Source organism: Vicia villosa, unplaced genomic scaffold, assembly GCF_029867415.1.
Source record: "Vicia villosa cultivar HV-30 ecotype Madison, WI unplaced genomic scaffold, Vvil1.0 ctg.001377F_1_1, whole genome shotgun sequence".
Lineage (NCBI taxonomy): Eukaryota > Viridiplantae > Streptophyta > Magnoliopsida > Fabales > Fabaceae > Vicia > Vicia villosa.
The window spans coordinates 135126-156940 of record NW_026705600.1 but is presented as its reverse complement, the minus strand read 5'-3'; the positions used below and the strand labels follow the sequence as shown (position 1 = coordinate 156940).

General features: G+C 32.9%; 1 protein-coding gene and 1 non-coding gene across 2 annotated transcripts; one reads left to right on the top strand and one right to left on the bottom strand.

Moving 5' to 3' along the window:
* The first annotated feature begins 2017 nt into the window (after positions 1 to 2017).
* Positions 2018 to 2090, top strand: TRNAA-AGC (transfer RNA alanine (anticodon AGC)). The gene has a single exon. It is a non-coding gene; the product is annotated as a tRNA-Ala (tRNA).
* A 1399-nt stretch (positions 2091 to 3489) lies between these two features.
* On the bottom strand, positions 3490 to 6224 carry LOC131634911 (beta-amylase-like). Its single transcript, XM_058905535.1, has 7 exons — positions 6066 to 6224; positions 5512 to 5910; positions 5104 to 5268; positions 4750 to 5013; positions 4452 to 4661; positions 4112 to 4351; positions 3490 to 4008 (listed from the first exon to the last, which is right to left on the bottom strand). The coding sequence occupies exons 1-7, from the start codon at positions 6123 to 6125 to the stop codon at positions 3856 to 3858; spliced, it is 1491 nt and encodes a 496-aa protein (XP_058761518.1). The 5' UTR covers positions 6126 to 6224; the 3' UTR covers positions 3490 to 3855.
* Between the last annotated feature and the right edge of the window lie 15591 nt (positions 6225 to 21815).

The window sequence follows — 21815 nt, the reverse complement described above, 5'->3', positions numbered from 1 at the left end:
GTGAGAATACTAGATTCATCAACAATAGGCACATGTGCAAGATTGTGATTACTTTTTTCCTGTGTAATCAAAGAGTAAACTTTATTGATATATGAAAGGGATTCCATCATAGATACCAGAGTCTTTACAACACCAAATTGATCATTCAAACTAGTCAAAAAGATGGATGACTTGATCCTCAAGAATGTAATGTCTTTTTGATCTCATAGCTTCACACCTACAAGGATAGGGACATGTGCATGCAGAAATTGGTCGATAAGCTGTAACTTCATCACATAATGTCTTCAACTCAATGAAATAATCAAGAATATTTTTGAACCTTGTTTGAAATTGTTCAGTTGAGGTCTAAGAGTAACAACTTGAACACGATTAATCTTGGAGAATCTTTCTTTAAGATCAATCCATACTTCGAAGGAGTTTTCATGATGAAAAACTATAGTTTGAGCTATTAAATCAGAGACTGAATTTAAAAGCCTATAATGTACCAAATGATTACATTTTTCCTAAGATGTACGATCCAAATCATCATAATCAGGAATTTGTAAAGAGCCATCAATGATTGGAATTTTGTTCTTGGTGCCAAGAGCTATGCGCATTGATCTCTTCTAAATTGCATAATTGCTTCTATCAAGCTTCGTAACGATGGTAATTGAATTAGGACCATTACTAGGATAAACATAGAACACTGAACTAGTCTGAGGCTGAATCAGTTGAGAAACTTTTGGTGGCATTATGATGAAGAAATCGTAATTACAAGTATCCGTAAAAGAAAGTGTTATAGTGGAATAATAGTGAAGGATCGAAAAAATGATCATAAAACTATGAAGTTGGAAAATGAAAGAAGAGGGTAATAAATCTCTTCATAAGACCATTTACAATGGGGGTGTTGAAAAAATTATTCAATAGTTGAATAGGTGCAATGGGGTGTTGAATAAATAGTTGAAAGTGATGTGAATTAATATGTGTTGAAAACATTCAACATGTTGAATGAGAAAGTGTGGGCCCACATATATTACTTTGCAAAATTTTATTAGTTGTTGTGATTGTTGAAAATGGTGGGATTGAGTGTTGAATTTTATTAAACAAAACTATTGTAGTGAGTAAAAATTAAATTAGTGTTGAATTATTATGTGAAAGAAAGAGAAGATGAAATGAAAAATAAAAATTGAAAAAAGAGAGTGTTAAATATGCAAACCATTGTACATAGCCTAAGAGTACTCTAAATACTATATTATGTAAAGTCTCTTATTCATTAGATTTGAGAGAACCATCTTATTCATTAGTTTTGAGAGAACCATATTTGGAGTTTATATATAATGGTCTAGGCTAACATTATTATGGTTTACTAGCCTTATACAATTATTTGTGCTAACTACCTCTAACTAAACTATCATGACATGTCATTAATCTTCTAACAAACTCGGTGCCTTATGTAACTAAGCTTAAGTATGGTGTAATAACATGAGACAAAATCATCTTGAATAAATTACAATAAACCCACAAGAACAACAGGGAAATCTAACAAATATTTTTTACTCACATAATAATAATAATAATAATGATAATAATAATAATAATAATAATAATAATAATAATAATAATAATAATAATAATAATAATAAAAGACATAGAGAGCTATAAATATTTACTAAACTTCAAAATGCTCCTACAAATTCTTCTAATATTTCATTCTTAACCTCAATCACCATAATTCATATAAATAAACATTTTCGATATAAACTTAAAATAGTTATCCCATCTTTAAATAAGTTATGAAAATAATATAAATAGTGTAAATATCTATTTTAAAAATAAAGTTCAAAATAAAAACAATGACTTTAAAGGATAATCACGTCATAGATCGTTGTGTCACGTACTTGAGCTAACAAGAATCAATCAAGACAATTACTTAAAAAAAACAACAATGCATTAAAAAACATTCAGTTAGTATTATATAATATAAAAACAATAGATAATTATTATATTAATACAATAACAAAGAAAATGATAACATCACGGGGATGTAGCTCAGATGGTAGAGCGCTCGCTTAGCATGCGAGAGGTACGGGGATCGATACCCCGCATCTCCATTTTTCCTTTATGCTGGTTTTTATGCTTTTTGTTCATGATTCATGAAGCAAATCACCGTTTTCGCCCTAAAATTGAACACAAAAAACCCTCATCATCATTCCCGGCTCTAATTTTGCAACACCTATTATTTATGTTTCTTATTCATGATTCGATCCTAACTTGTTAAAGAATTCGTTTTTATGGACCAAAGGATGATAATTTCACATACCCTTTTGTTCTTAAAGCTTGTGGTGATCTCTTGTTTCGTTAAATGGGTAGAAAGGTTCATGCTTTGGTGTTTGGAAATTCGCTTCTTTCATTGTACTTTAAATTTGGTGAAATGGAAACTGCGAGGTTTCTGTTTGATAAAATGCCTGTGAGGGGTTTAACTTAATGGAACACTAAAATATCATGGTATGTTAAGAATAGTCAATCAGGGAATGCTTTGGTAGTTTTTAATTAGAATGAGAAGATGTGGTGTTGATGGAGATGGGATTACTTTGGTTGCTCTTCTCAGTGTTCATGCTTATATCTGATGCTAAGAAATTGTTTGAAGGGTTGAAAGTTAAAGATACCGTATCTTGGAGTTCTATGATTTCTGGCTATGAAAAACATGGGATGCTTTTAAAGTTATGGTCTTATGGAGTTTTTCAGTCAAATGTTCAGTGGAGGTAAAACTGTTGATAAAGTGACTTAAGCATGTGTTTGGAACAGCAGTGGGAATCAATGCAAACACACGTCTACTAGAAGCTCCCTTTTGGAGCTTCTCTTTTTCACGGTAAACTGCTCAGACACACGCTTATATTAGTTATTACTGTGCTTTGGACTCCTCTCCTTTCTGCTTGCAGATTACATAGGAATCTCAAGTTAACTGATATATCAGCTCAGAATCCAAACGGGGTGAGTGGTTATGTTTGCCTTTCCAACATCTATGCGTCTGAGAGACTGTGGTTTGAGTTTGTGAACAAAACTCTCCTGGTTTTCTTCTGAAGTCTTTTAGAATGAGTTTTAATACTCATTCTTGTATATTGTGCATAACCGTCTTCGAAGATTGATTGGTTCTCATGGATGAAGCAATATTATTTCTTTCATAGAATTCACATCAAATTGTCAAAACCCACCAAATAAGAGCAATTTGCAAGTTTTTTTTAGTAATGGTAATGTTATAGGTTCTGACTTTATTGCATTATCTTTTGTAAGAATCTGTGTTTCAATAACTCAAAATCAAGAGTGGCCTGAGTCTAGTCTCGGTTTTGACAGATCCTTTAATTCAATTATAGAATTCAGCAACTGAGTTAGTTATAAGGTGAAATATTTGGGCCATCAAAAGTGTAAGATTAAGAATTTAATTTAACTTCATATGTTCACAATATAACATTCAAGTGATATGATTACAGAACTATACACTGTTGTAGAGGATTATGGAAAAAAGCAATATGCTATTTAAATATATTTATTCACTTTTTTGGAGATGGTGATACATGTTTTTATAAGCAGAGTTGAGTGTCTCGATAAAACACGGTTTATCAAACTCGCAGATAGGAAATCACACAAAAGAAGTACACACAAGAAGAAATGTCTAGATGTCTAGACATTGATATAAACCTCGCAGACTGGAAAACACATGAAAAAAGTACACACAAGAAGAAATGTCTTGATGTCTAGACATTGCTTCATTATTCAAATATTATTTGCATTACACATGTAGGTGCATTATGAAAATCCCAAGCAGTAGATACTATTTCCAGCAGATGCCGTAACCATTCTTCCCGTCAAATTGGGAAGTTAACCATCAACTTTCAAGTCTGTTTCTGAATTCCAAGGGAACGGCGGTGTTGGCTTAGTTGCCTCAACGAGAGCATCAGCAGGAATATTTGGTTTTGATCGCTTTAATGGTGGTATGCCATGATTGTAGTCTTGAGGATCTTCACGGTAATCCTACAATTTAAGGGGAAAGGGTTAAGAGGCAGCAAAGTGATTATTAAACTGAAAACAAGTTCATAAATATCATCCTTCAAGTGCATGCATGACATCTGTTCACCTGATCTGCATGCATCTTTAACACAAATTTTTTGAATATGTCAAAATTTGTTTGTTGCAATAAATCTTCCGATAGACGAAGGTATGTCACTCCATACATCCGATGTTTTGGAGGACCGTCTTTGTTGACACCTTGTGGTCTTGCATTCAGTAAGATTTGGTTATAAGCTGTGGCATCATATCTTGAAAGTGCGTTTTCTCCAGCAACTTCAATGTTTTCTCTCCAACCTCCACTCAATACCTGCGCAAACGTTCATGTTTTTCAATTTATTAACCACTTCTATATACAACATTTTACATTTCACATATGCATCAAATTATTGAAATTTGTGATGAATTACTTGCTGAACAAGTTTCTGTGGTGAACTTTGTGCTTCTGAGCTTTGTTCCGTGTCCCTCATCTCAAGACATGTAAAGTTCAAAATGCCATGATGACGGGACACGATTTTAGCAATGGGACGGTATCCATCTCGATCATCAAGGTTGTAATATCCAGCAGTGAGTTCAGCAGCATGATTCGGGGCTTTGTAATACCAGTGGATTCCAGAAACCTTTAACATAGTTAGAGATTAATTAATCAGGAAAAAGTGAAGGTAACTAACTACTGTCTTTAATTAATTTTTGTTTTATGAAATTTACTTTGATTGCTATTTTGACTTTAGAGCCCAGGAAAGCTTTGTTTGCTTCATCTAGGATTTGATCACCATGGTTCAGCAATCGGTTAGAGTACCAAGTTAAGAAGAATTTCCCTTTTTCGGTGAGGTAAGTTCCATTTGTTTTAAAGAATTCAGTAGATTCTGGTACATCATTGTACGTGCCAGCGTCATCTGGTAGTTCCCAATCAGAATGGCCAGCACTCGCTGCAGCTGATTTGAAATCTTCCTTCAAATATTTGTCATAACACTGCATAATTTCATTTTTTTTTATGTTATAATTTTAGATCTGAATTGAAAATCCAGAAACAATTTTGTTTGAAAGCAAGGTCATAATCACCTGAAATTCTCCGATTCCAGGAAATACCCATCCTTGATTTTGTGGATAAGACGGGTATCTGAGTTCTCCTGCTGGACCAAGGCCAACTTCGATGTCTATAATAACCTCTGATTTTAAAAAATCTGACATGTTTTCTCTGAAACTCTTCATGAAATCACTATATAACTGTGTAAACAAGGAACTTTAGTTAAACGCGCTATACAACTTTTCCTTGCAGTTTTAAATCTAAACCATTGATTTTAGATCCAGTAGCTCAAATTACATATTCATTAAATTAATTTTAATTGATCTCAACCACTGATTTAGATCTGACAGCCGAGATCAGTCACATAGCTGCATTTGCAGATCATATTAAAGTAGTGATGTTAGTTAAAAGAAAATCAGTTACAATTTCAATGATCAACCAACCTCAATGGCTGTTCTTCCATGAAAGATAGGCTTGTTATCTACACCATTAGTCAGATACTCCTTGTCCCTAGTACCGGAACGATTGGTGTAGAAAATATCAGGATCTGATTCTCCAATGTCAAGCACCCATTGTGGAATTGGGATGGTTACAACATCCCCTACATTTCCTCCACATTGGTGGAATGACATGATTGCTTGCAGTTTCAAACCAGTTTCTTGAACAAGCTGAAACAAGCTTCTATAAGCACTCCAATCATACTGCTTAGGTGCATTTTTTTCAATGATCCCCCACCAGACATCAACCATAACACCATCGACGCCTGCTGCTCGTAGCTGCACCAGCTGTGCTTTAATACCTGCTGGATCTTGCAAGACATTATCAACACTAACAACTCCGAGCTGAAAAAGTTGTTACAAAGAAAAAGTAAAGAAAACATGTTAAATAATTCGATAAACACAGACACACAAGCACATGTATTTATTTATGTTTTATGTTAATAATGATTGAACTTGGTTGCTTAGAAACACACTAGTTTGTGTGTATGATGACTTACAGGGAGCATTACATAAACTGGAACATAATTTAGAAGTAAGTTTTTATCAAAAGTGGCCATCTTGCTACTTGAATTATTTTTGGGATGTGCTGCTTGCGATTTTGGGGTTGATGTTGCTGTATTTATAAGCTGAGATAGTATCTCATAGTCTAATATTCTTTGAGTTTTGAACACTTTTTAAAATAATTATTGCTTCAATGATAAAATGTTATTTATTAAATTTTTGTTGTTAATACATCATTTGTTTCTTGGCCGTTTATTTCAGTTTTTTTTTTTTAAAAACATATTTTTTATGGTTTTATATTTTTGTTTACAAATATTTACGATAAAATTGTTTATGAAAAACTTCAAATGGAAAATTAATATAATTTTTTTTAATAAAATGTTATTTTAGATGTTTCAATTTCACTATAACTTTTTTAAATGTCATAGTTTTAAATAAGAGATTAAAAAAATTACTTTACACAGTTAGTGTGTATTAATTAAATTCGTTAAATATTATTTAAATTTACAGTTATTTAAAATTACTTTTTATGAAAATTATTTTTTGAAAAACTAAAAGTTTTGATTATGTTTTAATTTTTAATAATATATGTTTATGTTATTGGATGTCAAAATTAATCTGTTAATTTATAAAAAATAAGTTTAATGTAACATACTATTTTTAAAAAGTTTCATACACCTTATTTTTGAAAAGAGGAATGCTACACTTACACAAAAAGTGACATTTACACCGTATTCTTATACGGTTTAATTTTTTTATTATATTTTATAATTATTTTTTAACCTTTTTCAATACAAATGAGTAGGTGAGTATGTTGTATTTAAACTGGTGTAAATATTGGGTGTAAAATTCCAGTGTATAAATAGCAATCCTCTTTTGAAAATAAAATAAAAAAATTTCTCAAAGCTAAAACAAACGTTCATAGTACATTCTTAGTTCAAAGTACATTCTTAATTTTTTTAGTCTCTTGTTATAAGACTCTTTTAAATTTTTTTATAATAAAATTTTGGGTTGTTGTGTTAGTTGAGCTCAATAAATGTAAGCTATATTTTTCTTTAGAATTTCTAAATAATTTATTATATTAAGTTGCTGATACATATAAATTAATAAAATTATTTAATTATGTTGTATAACTTTTTAATTAATAATAGACACCTAGGGGATATGTAGATGGAGTTGTAATTTGAAGCTGGTGGGTTCAACTTCCACATGCAATTTTTGAGTATTTTATCACTATAAAATAAAAAGTCAACTTAAAATAAAATAAAAAGTCAACTTAAAATTAAAAATAATAATTAATCAAAATATCAAGCCACTTGTGCATTTTTGTTGACCAAATTACAGAGGGGCCAAAATGAAAGAATCTTTAAATGATAAGGATGAAATTTGTATTTTTTTACATAGTTATTTTTGAATTCGCCCCAAATGACAGGAGTAAAATGATATTTAACGTTTTTTTTTTTTTACAAACTATATTCAATTTTATAAGTCAATTTAATATATATATATATATATATATATATATATATATATATATATATATATATATATATATATATATATATTAATTTACAAAATTACTCTATTGATCATTGTGAAAGATAAATTAAAAAATAAAATAATAAATATATGAAGATATTAAAAAAAATTCTGAAAGCTAAAACAAACATTTATAGTACACTCTTAAATTTTTTAGTCTCTTGCTACTCTTTTAAATTTTTAAATATGTTAATTTTTTCAATCAAATTTTGAGTAGTTGTGTTACTTGAGCTCAATAAATGTAAGCTCTATATTTTTTATATTTTCTTAATAATTTATTATATTAAGTTGCTGATGCATATAAGTTAATAAAATTATTTAATTATGTTACATATTTTTAATTAATAATAGACACACTTATGTAAATATCAGGTTCGATCTTGTATTGAAGGTTGAATTTTTTCCTTCATTAATAGATATAAAAAAGCCTATAATAAAAGTCCAATTCATAAAAAGTACTCTAATAAAACTTAATATATAAAGAAAAATGGATCAAAAATCAAAACTCAGTACATTATAATTATATTTTTTATGCATTGTTTTTAATTAAAATAATTATATATATTTTTATTTATACTTACTTTTAAATTGGAAAAGGATATTCAGATTGATTGGACTGATTCTAATAAATACTAATTAATCACCTCTTTTAAATTTGTAAAATTATATAAATTATCAATATATTTAATATTTCAATTAGTTTTCATATTTTTTTTAAATTGATCCGAAAAGTATTTAGTATTTATAATTTTCATAAATTATTAATTTATTAATACCAACAAATTATATATATGATTGGAAGGAATAATTATTAGCCCTTTGATTTAAACATAAATAGTTAATATTAAAAACTTTATATGTGAGAATTTTGATGATAAATAAATAACAAATTATTAACGGTGTCGCCGTGTCGGTGTCAAGATCGTTTTAGGGATTGTCCGTGCTTCATAGATATCAAGTGAGAATGCTATTTTTATGTGAGAATGGTAACAAAAATTATTAATCCTTTGATTTAAACATAAATGTTTGAGATTATAAATTTCATATGTGATTTTCTTTCATCATTTATGAAAAAGTCAAATAAAAAATAAATGATGGAAGAGAATCACATATGAAATTTTTAATCTCAACCATTAATGTTTAAATCGACGGACTAATAATTATTCCTACCAATCTCACATACAAAGAGCATTCTCACTTGATATGCCATATATATGATGACATATGAGAATGTCATTTTTATGTGAGAAAATGAGAATGAATCTGAACCATTACATTTTAAAATAAATAGTAGAGATGATGTGTCTTTTTTTTTCTCTCTCCTCCATAATTTATTTTAATAATGGAGGAGAGAAAAAAAATGACACATAATTTCCACAAAATAAATGATATAGGAGAGAAAAAAGAATGGCACATCATCTCCACCATTTATTTTAAAATGTAATGGTTCATATTCATTCTAATATTCTCACATAAAGTTGTCATTAATATTATTAGTTAATAAAATAGTTACTTGAAATATAAGCTCTATTTGGTAAGATATGTTTTCGACCTTATAGTTTATGTCTTATGTCTTATGTCTTCATATAAGCTCATATAATAATTTAGACTCGTTTGGTAACTGTCTTTTTATCACGAGTTTATAGCTTATTTTACTAGCTTATAGCTTATTTTCCATACGTTATTTCAAATAGTGTTTTAGCTTATGTCTTATAGCTTATTATTTTTTCTTCCTTTTTTATACTTATTATTTTAATTAAAATCAATTTTTAACCCTTATGGTTTATTTTAATTTAAAATAAAATAATTATATATTAAATACTCCCTCCGTTCCTTTATAATTGTCACTTTTTAAGTTTTTCCACATACCAAGACAACCAATGATTATTGTTACTTTTTAAGTAATGATTATTTTTTTCCAATATTACCCTAAACTTTGTAATACTTTATTTAACTTTTTATCTCTCTATCATAATGATTAGGGGTAATTTTGACAAAACAACAAAAATACTTTCTTGAACTTTGAAATGTGACACTTAAAAAGAAACAAATTTATTTCACAAAAGTGACAATTATAAAGGAACGGAGGGAGTATCTTTTATGTTATTTTACATTTATAATTAATTGAGTCGCTAATTTTATCAAACACTTCAATTAACTAATAAACTATCAGTCTCAACCATCCGCTATAAGCTATAAGCCATCAGTCATCAGCCATCAGTCATCAGCCATCAGTCATAAGCTATAAGCTATCAATTAGCTTATCAGTCAACCGCTATTTTTACTAAACAGACCCCATAATATAATAAATGAAACACTATCTATTTTTTTAACAAACTATATCCAATTTTATTATAAGTCATTTTAATATATTTTTTTATTGAACAAAATTACTCTAGTAATAATTGTGAAAGATAAATTAAAAAATAATAAATAATAAATGTATTAAGATATATTAAAAAACATTTCATAATTAATTTATTGATATTAATAATTTATTAATATGATAAAACGATTTATAAATCAATTTTTTCCCCTTAGTGACAGGGTTAAAAAACAAAGATAACATATAACAAAAAGATATTGTGTAGTTATTTAAATTCACAAATAATTAGAACCATATTTAAGAAAGGACATCTATGATAAGTAATGAATTGATAAGAAGATAATAAAGTGGTTGAATCGAATGGTGCTAAGTAGTTGCTTATTGCTTTTGTTATGAGTGGGGTACACGATGAGGGACTACTTCTTTTAAAATGAAGAAAACAGAGAAAAACAAAGAAAGAGAAAGAATTTTAACCAATTAGAAAAAGAATAAAAAACTAACCGTCGCTGTCACACGAGCAACACGAGGAGGGTGTAATAAAATGTGGGAAAATGAATTTTGATACAATGTACTGTATTCACCGTTAGTCTAGGAGCAGGGGAAAAAATAAACCTAATTAACTTTAATATAATTATAATTTTTTTTCTCTACTACTGTCCGAATGACTAGATTGTTTAATTTAATTTGGGAATCAATTATAATATTAAATGGTCTCAATTTTCTTTCGATCGCAATTGTAAAGATTTGAATCAAGTGAGTTAAAAATTAAATGTGTTACTCCCTCTATTTTTTATCATAAGTTATTTTAGAAAAAAAAAATTGTATTTTAATATAAGTCATTTTATAATTTTAATGAATAATTAATGATATTTTTTCTATTATACTTATTATTCTCTCTCATTTCAATTATGCAAATTTATCTTTTACATGTCATTATGGATAAAATTTTCTTTCCACGTGTTTTTTAGAGAGAGAAGCTCCCACTTCTCTCTAGGAAAGACTTATCGTGTTCCTTCTCTCTTTACTCTCTTTAGGGTTTAGAGCGCCGTTACGGTGTTTGTTCCTAGGCTTCTATGGCTGACTTCCCAAACTCGTTTTGGTTTTCTCCTCTCTTATCCACGATAAGCTTTTTTTGTTTTTACCTTCGGTTTTCTTGTTTGTCTTCGTATGAGTTTTTGAAGTTCTTGGAGGGATGGAGAAATGGAAGGAGTTTCAGTTATCAAGGGAAGAAGAAGAAGGTATTACGACGGAGGTGGAAGAGGCGTGCGAAGATGAGGTTTTTTAAAGGACTTTAGCGGCTAGGCTATGGACTTACAATACATTCAACACACGTGCTTTTACAAACACGATGACAGGAGCTTGGAAACTAAAAAATCCAGTTGAAGTTCAGGAACTGAGCAAGAACCTTTTTCTATTTCGATTTGCTACCAAACGGTATCTAGAAGGGGTTTTGAGGAATGAGCCTTGGAGCTTTGATAGGAATCTCTTGGTGCTGGCTAGAGTGTCTGGAGAAGAACAGCCATCAGAACTTAATATGCACTTTGGTACTTTCAGGGTTAGAGTTTATGAGCTTCCTCTAATGGTCAGATCGGAAGCGATGGCTAAGAAGTTAGGAGGCATCTTGGGTGAATATGAAGAAATGGACTAAAAAGAGGCTCATAGGAACGGGAGATTCTTGCGGCTAAAGGTGAAGATGGATCTCAAGAAACCGCTCAAAAGGGGGACAGTGGTTCGTTTCAAAGAGAAGAACTTAAGAGTGCATTTCAAGTACGAAAAATTGCCTACTTTCTGCTTTGTCTGTGGTAGAATTGGACATCAGATGAAAGACTGTGAGGAAGTTGGAGATCTTATTGGTGAAGGCTATGAAAACCTTGAAGAGCAAGATCTATCTTACGGAGCGTGGTTGAGGGCTTCTCCCTTGCCCAGGATTCAGGAAGAGCAGAAGAAAAAGGAGTCTAACTCGAGTTCTTGCAGCAAAAGCTTGTTTAATTTATCATCAAGTCAGAGCAGGTGTGAGGCGAAAGGAAAGGAAAAGGAAGGAGAAGAGGGAGAATTTAATCAGAATAATAAAAGTCCAACTTTGATTGTAGGCGATAATGTGGAGCCTCCCAAGTTGCAAGAAGGCCCACCAAAGAGAAATGTGTTGGAGATAGAGGCAATGGCGGAGTCCTTTGGAACAGTAGACATCTCAAATGTAGGACAGGCTTCAGGCAAAGATCCAAAGGAAGGCACAACCAAGAAAAAGAAGTGGACTCGTAGACAAGGAGTTAGAAAAGGCAATCAGGTTTTGTCATACCCCAAAATTTGCCCATACTAGTTCTCTTATACAAAGTCAAATCAGTACATAAAGCTCCAGGACACACTCTCCTATGCAAGGCTCTGAAACTAGGGTTTGGTCTGCTCAAAGGAAAATCAGTGAATCAATGGCTCCAAGGCATCTCATATGGCTCAATATATCTCACACTATCTCTATAACAAGTATCAAGTCTCAATTCAAAAGATTGGCCACTCATTTGTTCAGAAAGTCAACAGTCGACTAAGTTAACCTAAAAGTCAACTGTAGTCAAAGTAAAGACAAGACTCCTGATTTTTTGTCAAGACCCTCATATTGAAGTATCATTCACCATTTGATCAAGAATTGATCATGGTTCATCAAGGAAAGATCAAAAATCAACAAATCAAAAAGTTTCTAAATTAGGGTTTTGTACAGGAAAAGTCAACTGAACTTTGACCAGCCATAACTTTCACATGGAACATCCAAAATTTTCCATCCAAAGCTCATATTGAAGGAAATTTGATTCTCTATAAATTTGTCTCTCACATGCCAAGTCTAGAAATGCTTTTTTTTGAGAGATATGGATTAAAACATTATAGGTCCTTTTCAAAAGTCAACAAAAGGTCACTTTTTTCAAAAGGACACACAAGGAGAATGAAAAATAATTTTGATATGAGACCAAAGGCACTGGTTAGAGGACTCTCTAAGGTTTCTAAAAAGTCCTAGAACACCTCCATACCTCAAAAATTGAGGGAGATAGACCTTGTCAAAGTTGGACTATTTTCAAGGGCATATGTGAAGAGAAAAGGTTTAAAAATTCAAATATTTTCAAATGGGCCCATTTCCTTTTCACCCAATCTTCATTTCAAGCCCATGCATGTTCCAAGAATCATATCCTTATGTTTTATATTATTTTTTTATTAATTATTTTATGATTTTAATCATTTAAATCATGAATTAATTATATAAAAGTATAAAATATAAAAGATATGATTTGTTCTTATTTTTCAATCATCATCAATCACACAAATATCCAATAATCACTACAAAATTCGTACAAGGGTTAATTGGTGGAAAAAGATTGAAATTTGTCCAATTTAGAAAGATTTACAAAACAATTTCAATCAAAAAATTAATATTTGATATGGTGGAGATTTAATCAAGTTTTACAACCCTAAAACAATCTCTATAAGTACACTAACAAATCCTAATGCCAAGGGTTGGAATTTTCTGCAAGTTGAAGGTCAAACCCGAGCTCAAAAATTCAAGAAAATTTCCAAGATCGAATTTGCAATACAAGCCAATTCTTGGTGTTCTAGTCATCTCAGCACGTGCATTGAAGATCATTGAAGCTATTCCAGTCACCACACGCAAGCCAAGCATTCAGGATCGACTCCTAAAAGTCCCACGGTTTGTGTTTCTTTTTCTTTTCGATTTGCATAATACAAGCATTCATAATCAAATCCAATTGCACATACTTCTTTTACGTGACCTACTGAATATTTCTGGAAGTTTAATTACGTTTTTGCGCTGGTATGAGGAAGATGCCATGTTAGGGTTCATGCTTTTGAATTTGGGGATTTTTTAACCACGTAAAATTAGCCCTTAAGACAGGTACTATTGGATTCGTATGGTCGAGACGAATTCATCTATGGCATCGCTCCAAATTTCCATGGCTGTTTGTGGGTATTCGTAATTCACAGGTGTAAAAGGTCTGGACCTTTTATAGCGTTGCAGAAAGGAACGCTGTAAAAAACGCTTTTGCAAATTCCCAAGGAGGGAGATGATTGCGTGTAAACGTCCTATTGGTCAGACGGGTAGCGCACAAAATTCTATTCAAAAGAAGGATCAGGTGCATCGCGGTACACGCGTGTATGATGCGCCTTATTGTCCAGCCTTCAGATCGCCCACTCGTTCCCATCCAACGAACCCAGACGCGCAGGTGCATGGTAGATCCTCAGCGCGTGCAGCATAGGATCATAAGCTAAGAATTTTCTAATTTTTTTTATTTTTAATTACATACTCTATTTTATTTTATTTATAACATATATATATCTTGTTTTTTTAAAAATTATTTTTTCTCTCATAATAAAATATCATATGTTTTATTTTCAAGAACCTTTTTTTTTATATAATTAATAATAATAAGTTATTTATTTTATTTTAATTATTTATTAAATTGATAATATATATATCATTCAAATTATCATTTATATATTATTTTCTATTATTCTTATTTATTTATTTATAATGACATATTTATTTTATTTTATTTATTTTCCCATTATCATATTTATTTAAATCATATTTATTTACTTATATTTATTCAAAAAATTCATATATGTCTTGTTTTAATTCCAAAAAAAAATCGTAAAGAATTGTTTTTTGCCTGATTAAATCATTTTCTTGTCCCTGATTTAATTAATTAGGTTGCGAAACCAATAACTAATTAAATCAAGCCTTTATCTTATTTAAACGCCCGAATCAGGGTTTACGAGAATCTGTCCTACACTGAAAAACTTTCCTCTTTTTCTATGCCTTTTCAGGGTTACTTTTCAGATGCCTTCCGACTACGCGCCCCGCCTTCTACAAAGCTAAGTATTCTATTTAGTTTCTATTTCAAAGTCTATTTTATTTCCTTTTAAATCAGGGTTTGTCTCGCCTACATTCAATCTTCTGCCTCCGCCTTGTCATTTTCAGGTTTAATCCTGAGGCTTCCTCCGACCGCCAACCATGTCAGATCAAATTCAAATGCAAAGCTAAGTGCCTTTTTATTTATTTATTATTAATTTCTTTATATTTATTTTTTATTAGGGTTAGCAATGTCCGCCTCCGAACCGATAATGCACTCACCCCATTTTTTGGTTTGCCATTTTTCCCACCTTTTCAGGGTTTGTCAATTGCCAAAGCGTCGAGTATCGGTAATCCTAAACCCTAATCTCAATTATATTATTACTTGTTTCAAACCCATTTGTGTTATCCCGCTGGTTTCAATTCCCCTCTCCTCCGCTGGTTGCAATTTCCCTTCCCCCATTATTATTGATTATATCAACTGCGTGGTTAGTAATTCTAGGGAGTGCAACTTGTTAATTGAATTAGCATCACTTAAATTTACAAGATAATATAACTGAATATAATCACGTGATTGGTGCACACACGCACACTTTTGGGTAAACCTCTCCGTTGCCTTGTAGCCTGTTGCCTTGTTGCCCGTTGCCTTGTGTTTTTGCAGAATAGTCAGTCCCTCGAATACGAGGATACCTCAGCCCTGTTGCCTCGATTAAAGATCATGGTCCCTAATGATGCTGCCTTCGGTACACTAAAAAATGATCTCGACCCTCGAAAGTTGCCTACGAAAAAAGGCTGAGGTATCCTCTGGTTGCCTAAATGAAAGGCTATTCTGATCTTTCCCTTAGACTACCTGCCTCTCTATGGCATGGGTCAGTCTTATGGCGAACGATAATGCGATGACCCGTTTACATCCAAACGAAAGGCTTCCTGCCCTCTCATGGCATGGATAGACCCTTTCATCCTGAAAGGCTAAAAGAAACCTATTATCTAAGTTTAAGGTAATTGCTCCTAATTGTTTTGCTCTGGCTAAAGCTGTTTTCTCATATTCTTTCTCATAAATCTTCAAAATGGCTACGCTCATTTACGAGCTAAAGTCCATATTCTTCTTCTACCTTTCTTTTCAAAAACGAGCAAAGCAATTAAGAGCCCATGGAAAACCATGGATGCAAAGGGTGCCTTACACCTTCCCTTTGCATAAATTACCCCCCGAACCCTGTTTTCTCTAAAAGGTTTTTTCTGTTTCTTTTAGCCTTTCTGATTATTTGGATAAAATAAAAGTCGGTGGCGACTCTTGCTTGCTTACCGTATATTTTGATTATAAAAGTCAATTCACTGTGTTACAGAACTGGCGACTCTGCTGGGGATAAATTTCGATAAAAGAGGGGTTACCTTAAAAGTTTAGGATTCACCTTAAATGTTTTTTATTGTTTGCTTTGTTTGCTTTATTTTTACAGGGCTGTTTTGGGTATTTTGCTGTGTGAAAGATCCTAACCCGGATCTGAGTACCTTAGGTAAATGGGATGAGATCAATGAGACTGCACAGCGTATACTGATGTGGTTGATCTGATGGCCATCGTTAGTGTGACACATTGGTTTGTCCTGGTGTTCCTTGGGATCCGACCTGAGGAAATGCTTGGCTGCCGCGTGGTATCATTAAGCACTAATTCGCCCTTAGAACCTTAGTCGAACTTGACTTTGGCCTTTTAGAAAGTAGCGAGATGGCTGGCTTTGGTTCCGACTGAAGTTGGTTGATACTCGAAGCTACACTCATATGGACTGGACTTTCAGGACCTTTTTGGTTGGAGATTCGATTGCCGAACTGAGATAAGCGCCTTCGAGAAAGGTCAATGATATGAGCTCCCTATAACCCGATCTTTATATAGGACAGGTTTGAACCGACTAAACTTCAGGGGGAGGGTACGCACCTCTGGACTACATGCAAGCCTAACCTTAAGGCAAAATTGTGTGACTTGTTTGTGTTTGTTATCTACTTGACATCATGACATCATAAACATCATAAGGATCATAACATCATGACTAACCATTCGAGGACCAAAGAATTCATCTTTGTTCTGTTTTGTAGGACATGGAGACTAGAAACACCATTCGAGTTAACTTTGTGAAGATACCTTCCGAACTGAAAGAGTTGGTATTAGAGATTCCTGGAGGTTCCCGATTCACTGAAAGACATGGTCTCTTGCCTAGTTTGGTTACTTCAGGTTTTGACGAAGAAATGATGAGTGTACTATTTCAATTCTTCGATCCCGAGCATCATTGCTTTACTTTCCCGAATTATCAGTTGGTACCTACTATGGAGGAGTTTGCTGACATACTTGGACTCTCTATCCGAGATCAGATCCCGTTCACTGGTTTGGAAGAAACTCCAAAATTGGAAGTTATCGCTTCCGCTTTACATCTTAAGAAGTCTGATATTGATGGTTATTGGGAGACCAGAAGTGGAGTTAAGGGATTCCTCGCTAAGTTCTTATTCGGAAAAGCTCGCATGTTTTTGAAGTCCATGAGTTATCAAGCCTTCGAAGACATATTAGCTTTACTCATTTATGGTTTGGTATTATTCCCTAATCCTGATCAGTTCATTGATGTGCACGCCATAAAGATATTTCTGACACGCAATCCGGTTCCTACTTTGCTTGGAGACATCCTACACTCTCTTCACACTCGTACTATGAAGAAACGAGGGACTCTCATCTGTTGCATACCTTTGCTATCTAAGTGGTTTATTTCGCACTTTCCTCGCTCAGTAATGAGGAACGACTAAAGGCTGAAATGGCATAAGAGAATAATGTCACTTTCACATTCTGATATCCGTTGGCTTTCTTTATCCAAGGAGAGTTTTACCATCATCGACCGCTGTGGATAATATCCTAATGTGCCTTTACTTGGCATACGAGGGGGTATCACTTATAATCCTTGTTTGGCCTTACGTCAGTTTGGTTACGCTCGAAGAGATGGTCCTCATCAGATGCTTATACAAGGGGTTGTGTTTGATTATGAAGATGATACTCAAAATCACCGCCAGAAGTTTATACGAGCATGGGATATGGTGAACAAAATTTATAGCAAAAGCTTAGGGCAAAGAAACTCCATTCCTTTGGGGCCTTACCTTAGATGGGTGCGCACTCGTGCTCAACGTCTCATCATGCCTTATCCATATGTCCTACCTGTGATAGTGGAGCCTGATTGCGAGGAAAAAGTTCCTCAAGTTATTGCTCATCCAGACATGCCAACTGACATCGAAGAGTTAAAGAGATCTTGGATTCAATTAAAGGAAGAAAGAGACACTTTTGAAGCTCAGTTTCGCGCTAAAGAAAAGAAAGTATTAGAGCTCACAAAAACTACTTCAAGCGGAGCAAGGCATCAACAACTTCATTGGTTCAAAAAGGAAGCGTCCATGGGAGACTTGAAGACTTTTGTTTTTATTGTTTTATTCCTAGTTTTATTTTTAGTTTTATACTTTTATTATTGTAAAAGATACTAATAAAACAAATTGCAATTTTTTTCCTTAAGTATTATTAATAAAATTTCTTCCGCTTTGTTTTAAACAAATTTGAATTCCAAGGTCCTCGAAAACATTGCATATGCATAATCATGTCATTCATAAACATCGCATCACAGGTTTCATAAAAACAAATGCCTCATCTTTTCGCTGTTTATTTCAGCGAGAAAATGGATCTCGAACAATCTGTCAAAAATCTTCAGGCTCAGAATAACCAGTTCCAGAAAATAATCTTTCACTTGGCCAAGGGGCAAGAAGAACCGAAGGCACTTCTGATCGAGAAGGAGAAGGATCAACATAAGCATCAAGGTGGTCAAGATAATCAGAGATCCAAGCCTAAGCGATCATTTTCTCTGTTACCCATGCCGCTGTCTCAAGCTCTGCAACAACTGCTCAATCAGAACTTGATAACTCTATTGCCTCCTGTCATACCCTAATTTTTGACCCCCCCTGAGATGACATATCTTCAGGATTTTCATCAAATCAGAGTAAGTACCCAGAGCAGTCTGACATTCAATCAAGGGTGTTCAAAGACAGGAAAACTCAGGCAAAGGATCAATCAATAGGAAGATTAGTCTCTAATACAATCATAAGACTAAAAAGCTTCATTATTACACCTATGATTGATTAAGACACCCAGTCATCTAAGTACAGGATTACTCAGATCAACAGACTAGGGTTTGGAGCCTATCAAGGACTAAAATCAGGGATCACCTTTGGGAAACCATAAAAAGCCCTAAGAGACCATTCAAAGACATTAATCATCTTCAAATAACTCTTATGACAAGATCCACTGGACATTACACCTCAATTCAAAGTCTACACTCATCATTGTCCTCTGGTCGACAATTAGGGTTTTTGACCTAATTCATCAAGATAGTTGACTTTTAATCAGGGCATGGATCCAAAACTCAAGACATGATTCAAGAATATCTACTACCTATAATCCATTTACATCATTCATTTGAGGAAAAGATCTTGTTTCTACACAAAAGCCCAAAAATTCACTTTGTCAGGAAAAAGTCAACTGTGTGGGATCATCATTGACTTTTAAGGTTTTTGGTCAAAAATGACTTTCAAAGATCAATATCATCAATATATGGATGTCAAAGTCATTTGACCAAAGAAATTCAAAGAAATTCATCAAGGAGCAAAAAGTCGGGAATTAGGGTTTTTGAGGGCATTATGGGAACTCAAAATTTCACCTACACAACTCAAAAAACTTCCAACATGAAAGTTGTAGATCTTGCAAAATAAAACAACATCTCACATAAGAACTTTTTTCAAAAGATCAACCATTTAAGGGTTTTGAAAATTTTGAAGTTTTAGGTCATAAACACTTAGAAAATTTTCTAAGTGTTTTAACCTAGTTTTCATCCAACTTTGGGCTCATTTTTCACAAATTTCCCAAATGATTCTGAAGAAGACATAAACTAATGATTTGAAGTAGATGTTTAGGGCTTTCCAAATTGTGTTCAACCTTCTCCAAATTCAATTTGAGCTAAGAGTTATGCTTGTTCAAAGTTGGCCTCATGAAGTAAAATTATAGGTCATGCATCATTTTTGAACTTTGAAATTTTGTGCACATGACCTCAATTATGGATGCTACACGACCCATAACACATTTGAAAACATGCCATGCATTCATTTTCACCATGCCATGATAATTGAAGAAGATTCCTAAAACAAGAACATGTGATTATGTAATGATTACATTTGTGAATTTATGGCAAATTGATGAATCACCCAAGGAATCTTCTAACCAACCAATTAGAGCTCACTTTGCATCTGAACTGTCCCCTAAGATCAGATAGAATCAATGGATAGGGGAGGTGGCTCGAAAATGCAATGATCACACTTGGATATTCTTTGAAATTTCTTCATGGCTAAGAAACCAAACTTGCTTCACTAAGCAAGCTCACTCTCCCAATCAGTACTGAGTCATTTGCCTATAAATAGGAGAGCATACTTCAGTATAAAAACACACCAAAGCAACCATATTCCTTGCTTTCTCTTTCTCTTCTCATGTTCATTGTTTTTCAAAGTTCTTTGGCAAGAAGAATCGATTTCTTCAAACCAGAGCTTATCTTTGGAAAGTGAGCATTCTAACATCTCAAGGGAGTTCATTTGAGGTGATCCAAGCACCTGGATCACTTCTGTAAGTGGAGGAACACCATTGTTGCTCTCACTTTGGAGCATTTGCAGTTGGAGGTCCATAGAGTAATTCAGGAGGTTTCAAGCCAAGCCAATCATCCAGACACACTCCTCAGGTCATAGTGAAGCTAACCAGATGGCTGCAGCTCATCTGTAACTCGAGAATCATCACCCTCCATGTTCACTTGAAGCTGAAATCGAGGGAGGTCCATAGAGCAATTCAGGAAGATCCAAGCTCCAATAAGCGTTCAGTTAGCATCATTGAGTCTCAAGGAAGCTATTGAGATCATTCATTCAAGTCCAGGTGTTCTCCATCACCCTCACGACCTCCATTTTCAGAGCTAAGTTTCTGAACCTCACCTCTTTAATTTAAGCACTCTTTGAGTTAAAGCTCGATTCTATCTTGTTTAGCATCATCAGAGGATTGAAAACCCTCTATCATCTTGCATTTATTCATCTTATTTGTCATTTAATTTCAAATTTAGGGTTTATGTGTTCTTAGAATTTTCTGAGAAATTAGGTAGCTATAGTTCATATAAATAAATGTTAGTTACGTATCTGGATTCGTGAGGAAATTTAGAACAAGATTGATGTTTACATCATGTCATTTAGTTGAGAAACCAGAGAGTTAGGATTTTGAAAATCCTTGAGCTCGAGGAAGAAGATGACTATGGCCATGGCGCGCAAAATTTGAATCTGGGGCCAAAGTTTATTTTATTTTGAATGGTAGGCGTTCCTTAAACGACTGAACAAACTTGCCCTAGTGGCCTCCCATACGCCCTTAGTCTCATCATGCCTCAAGTCTGGGGTTCGAATCCCCCTCGCCCCAGACTTTTTGATTCTTTTATTTTTCAATGATTTACCACTTGTTTTGAAACATAACCAAATGAGTGCAAGTTACTATCACCATGCGCGCGCTGGCCCAGTGGTTTGGTTTTGGGTGTGTGACCTAAAGGGCGTGAGTTCAAGCCTTGGTGAAGACATTTCTATATTTTTTACCACTTTTCACACTTATTTTCTTCATAACTTCACATGAATATTTAACCTATCAAATTAAATCATTTTCACTTCATTTTTTACACACTTGTCATTTAATATATCTATTTTGTGAATAATAAAAAAAATCATAAAAATATTATTTATTCCATGTATTTTAATTAAGTTTAAAGTAGTATGTTTTTAAGTGTTTTCTTAAATACTTTAAATATATATTGTCACTTTATTTTAACCTAATCATTTTGTAAATAATTTTATGATAAAACCCTAATTGTTTAGGTCTTAATTAGGTAAAAGATCTTTATTTTTACCTTAATTAAGTTGACTTTTGTCAATTTTCAAAACTGTTTTCAATCTCCGAATAAATC

What these genes read in the sequence shown, in the direction of transcription:
- LOC131634911 (XM_058905535.1), bottom strand. Translation starts at nt 6,125, where the DNA reads ATGGCCACTTTTGATAAAAACTTACTTCTAAATTATGTTCCAGTTTAT. An exon ending in CTGGAATCGGAGAATTTCAG is followed by an intron (nt 5,014 to 5,103) that starts GTGATTATGACC and finishes GAAATTATGCAG; the next exon opens with TGTTATGACAAATATTTGAA. An exon ending in TAAAGATGCATGCAGATCAG is followed by an intron (nt 4,009 to 4,111) that starts GTGAACAGATGT and finishes CTTAAATTGTAG; the next exon opens with GATTACCGTGAAGATCCTCA.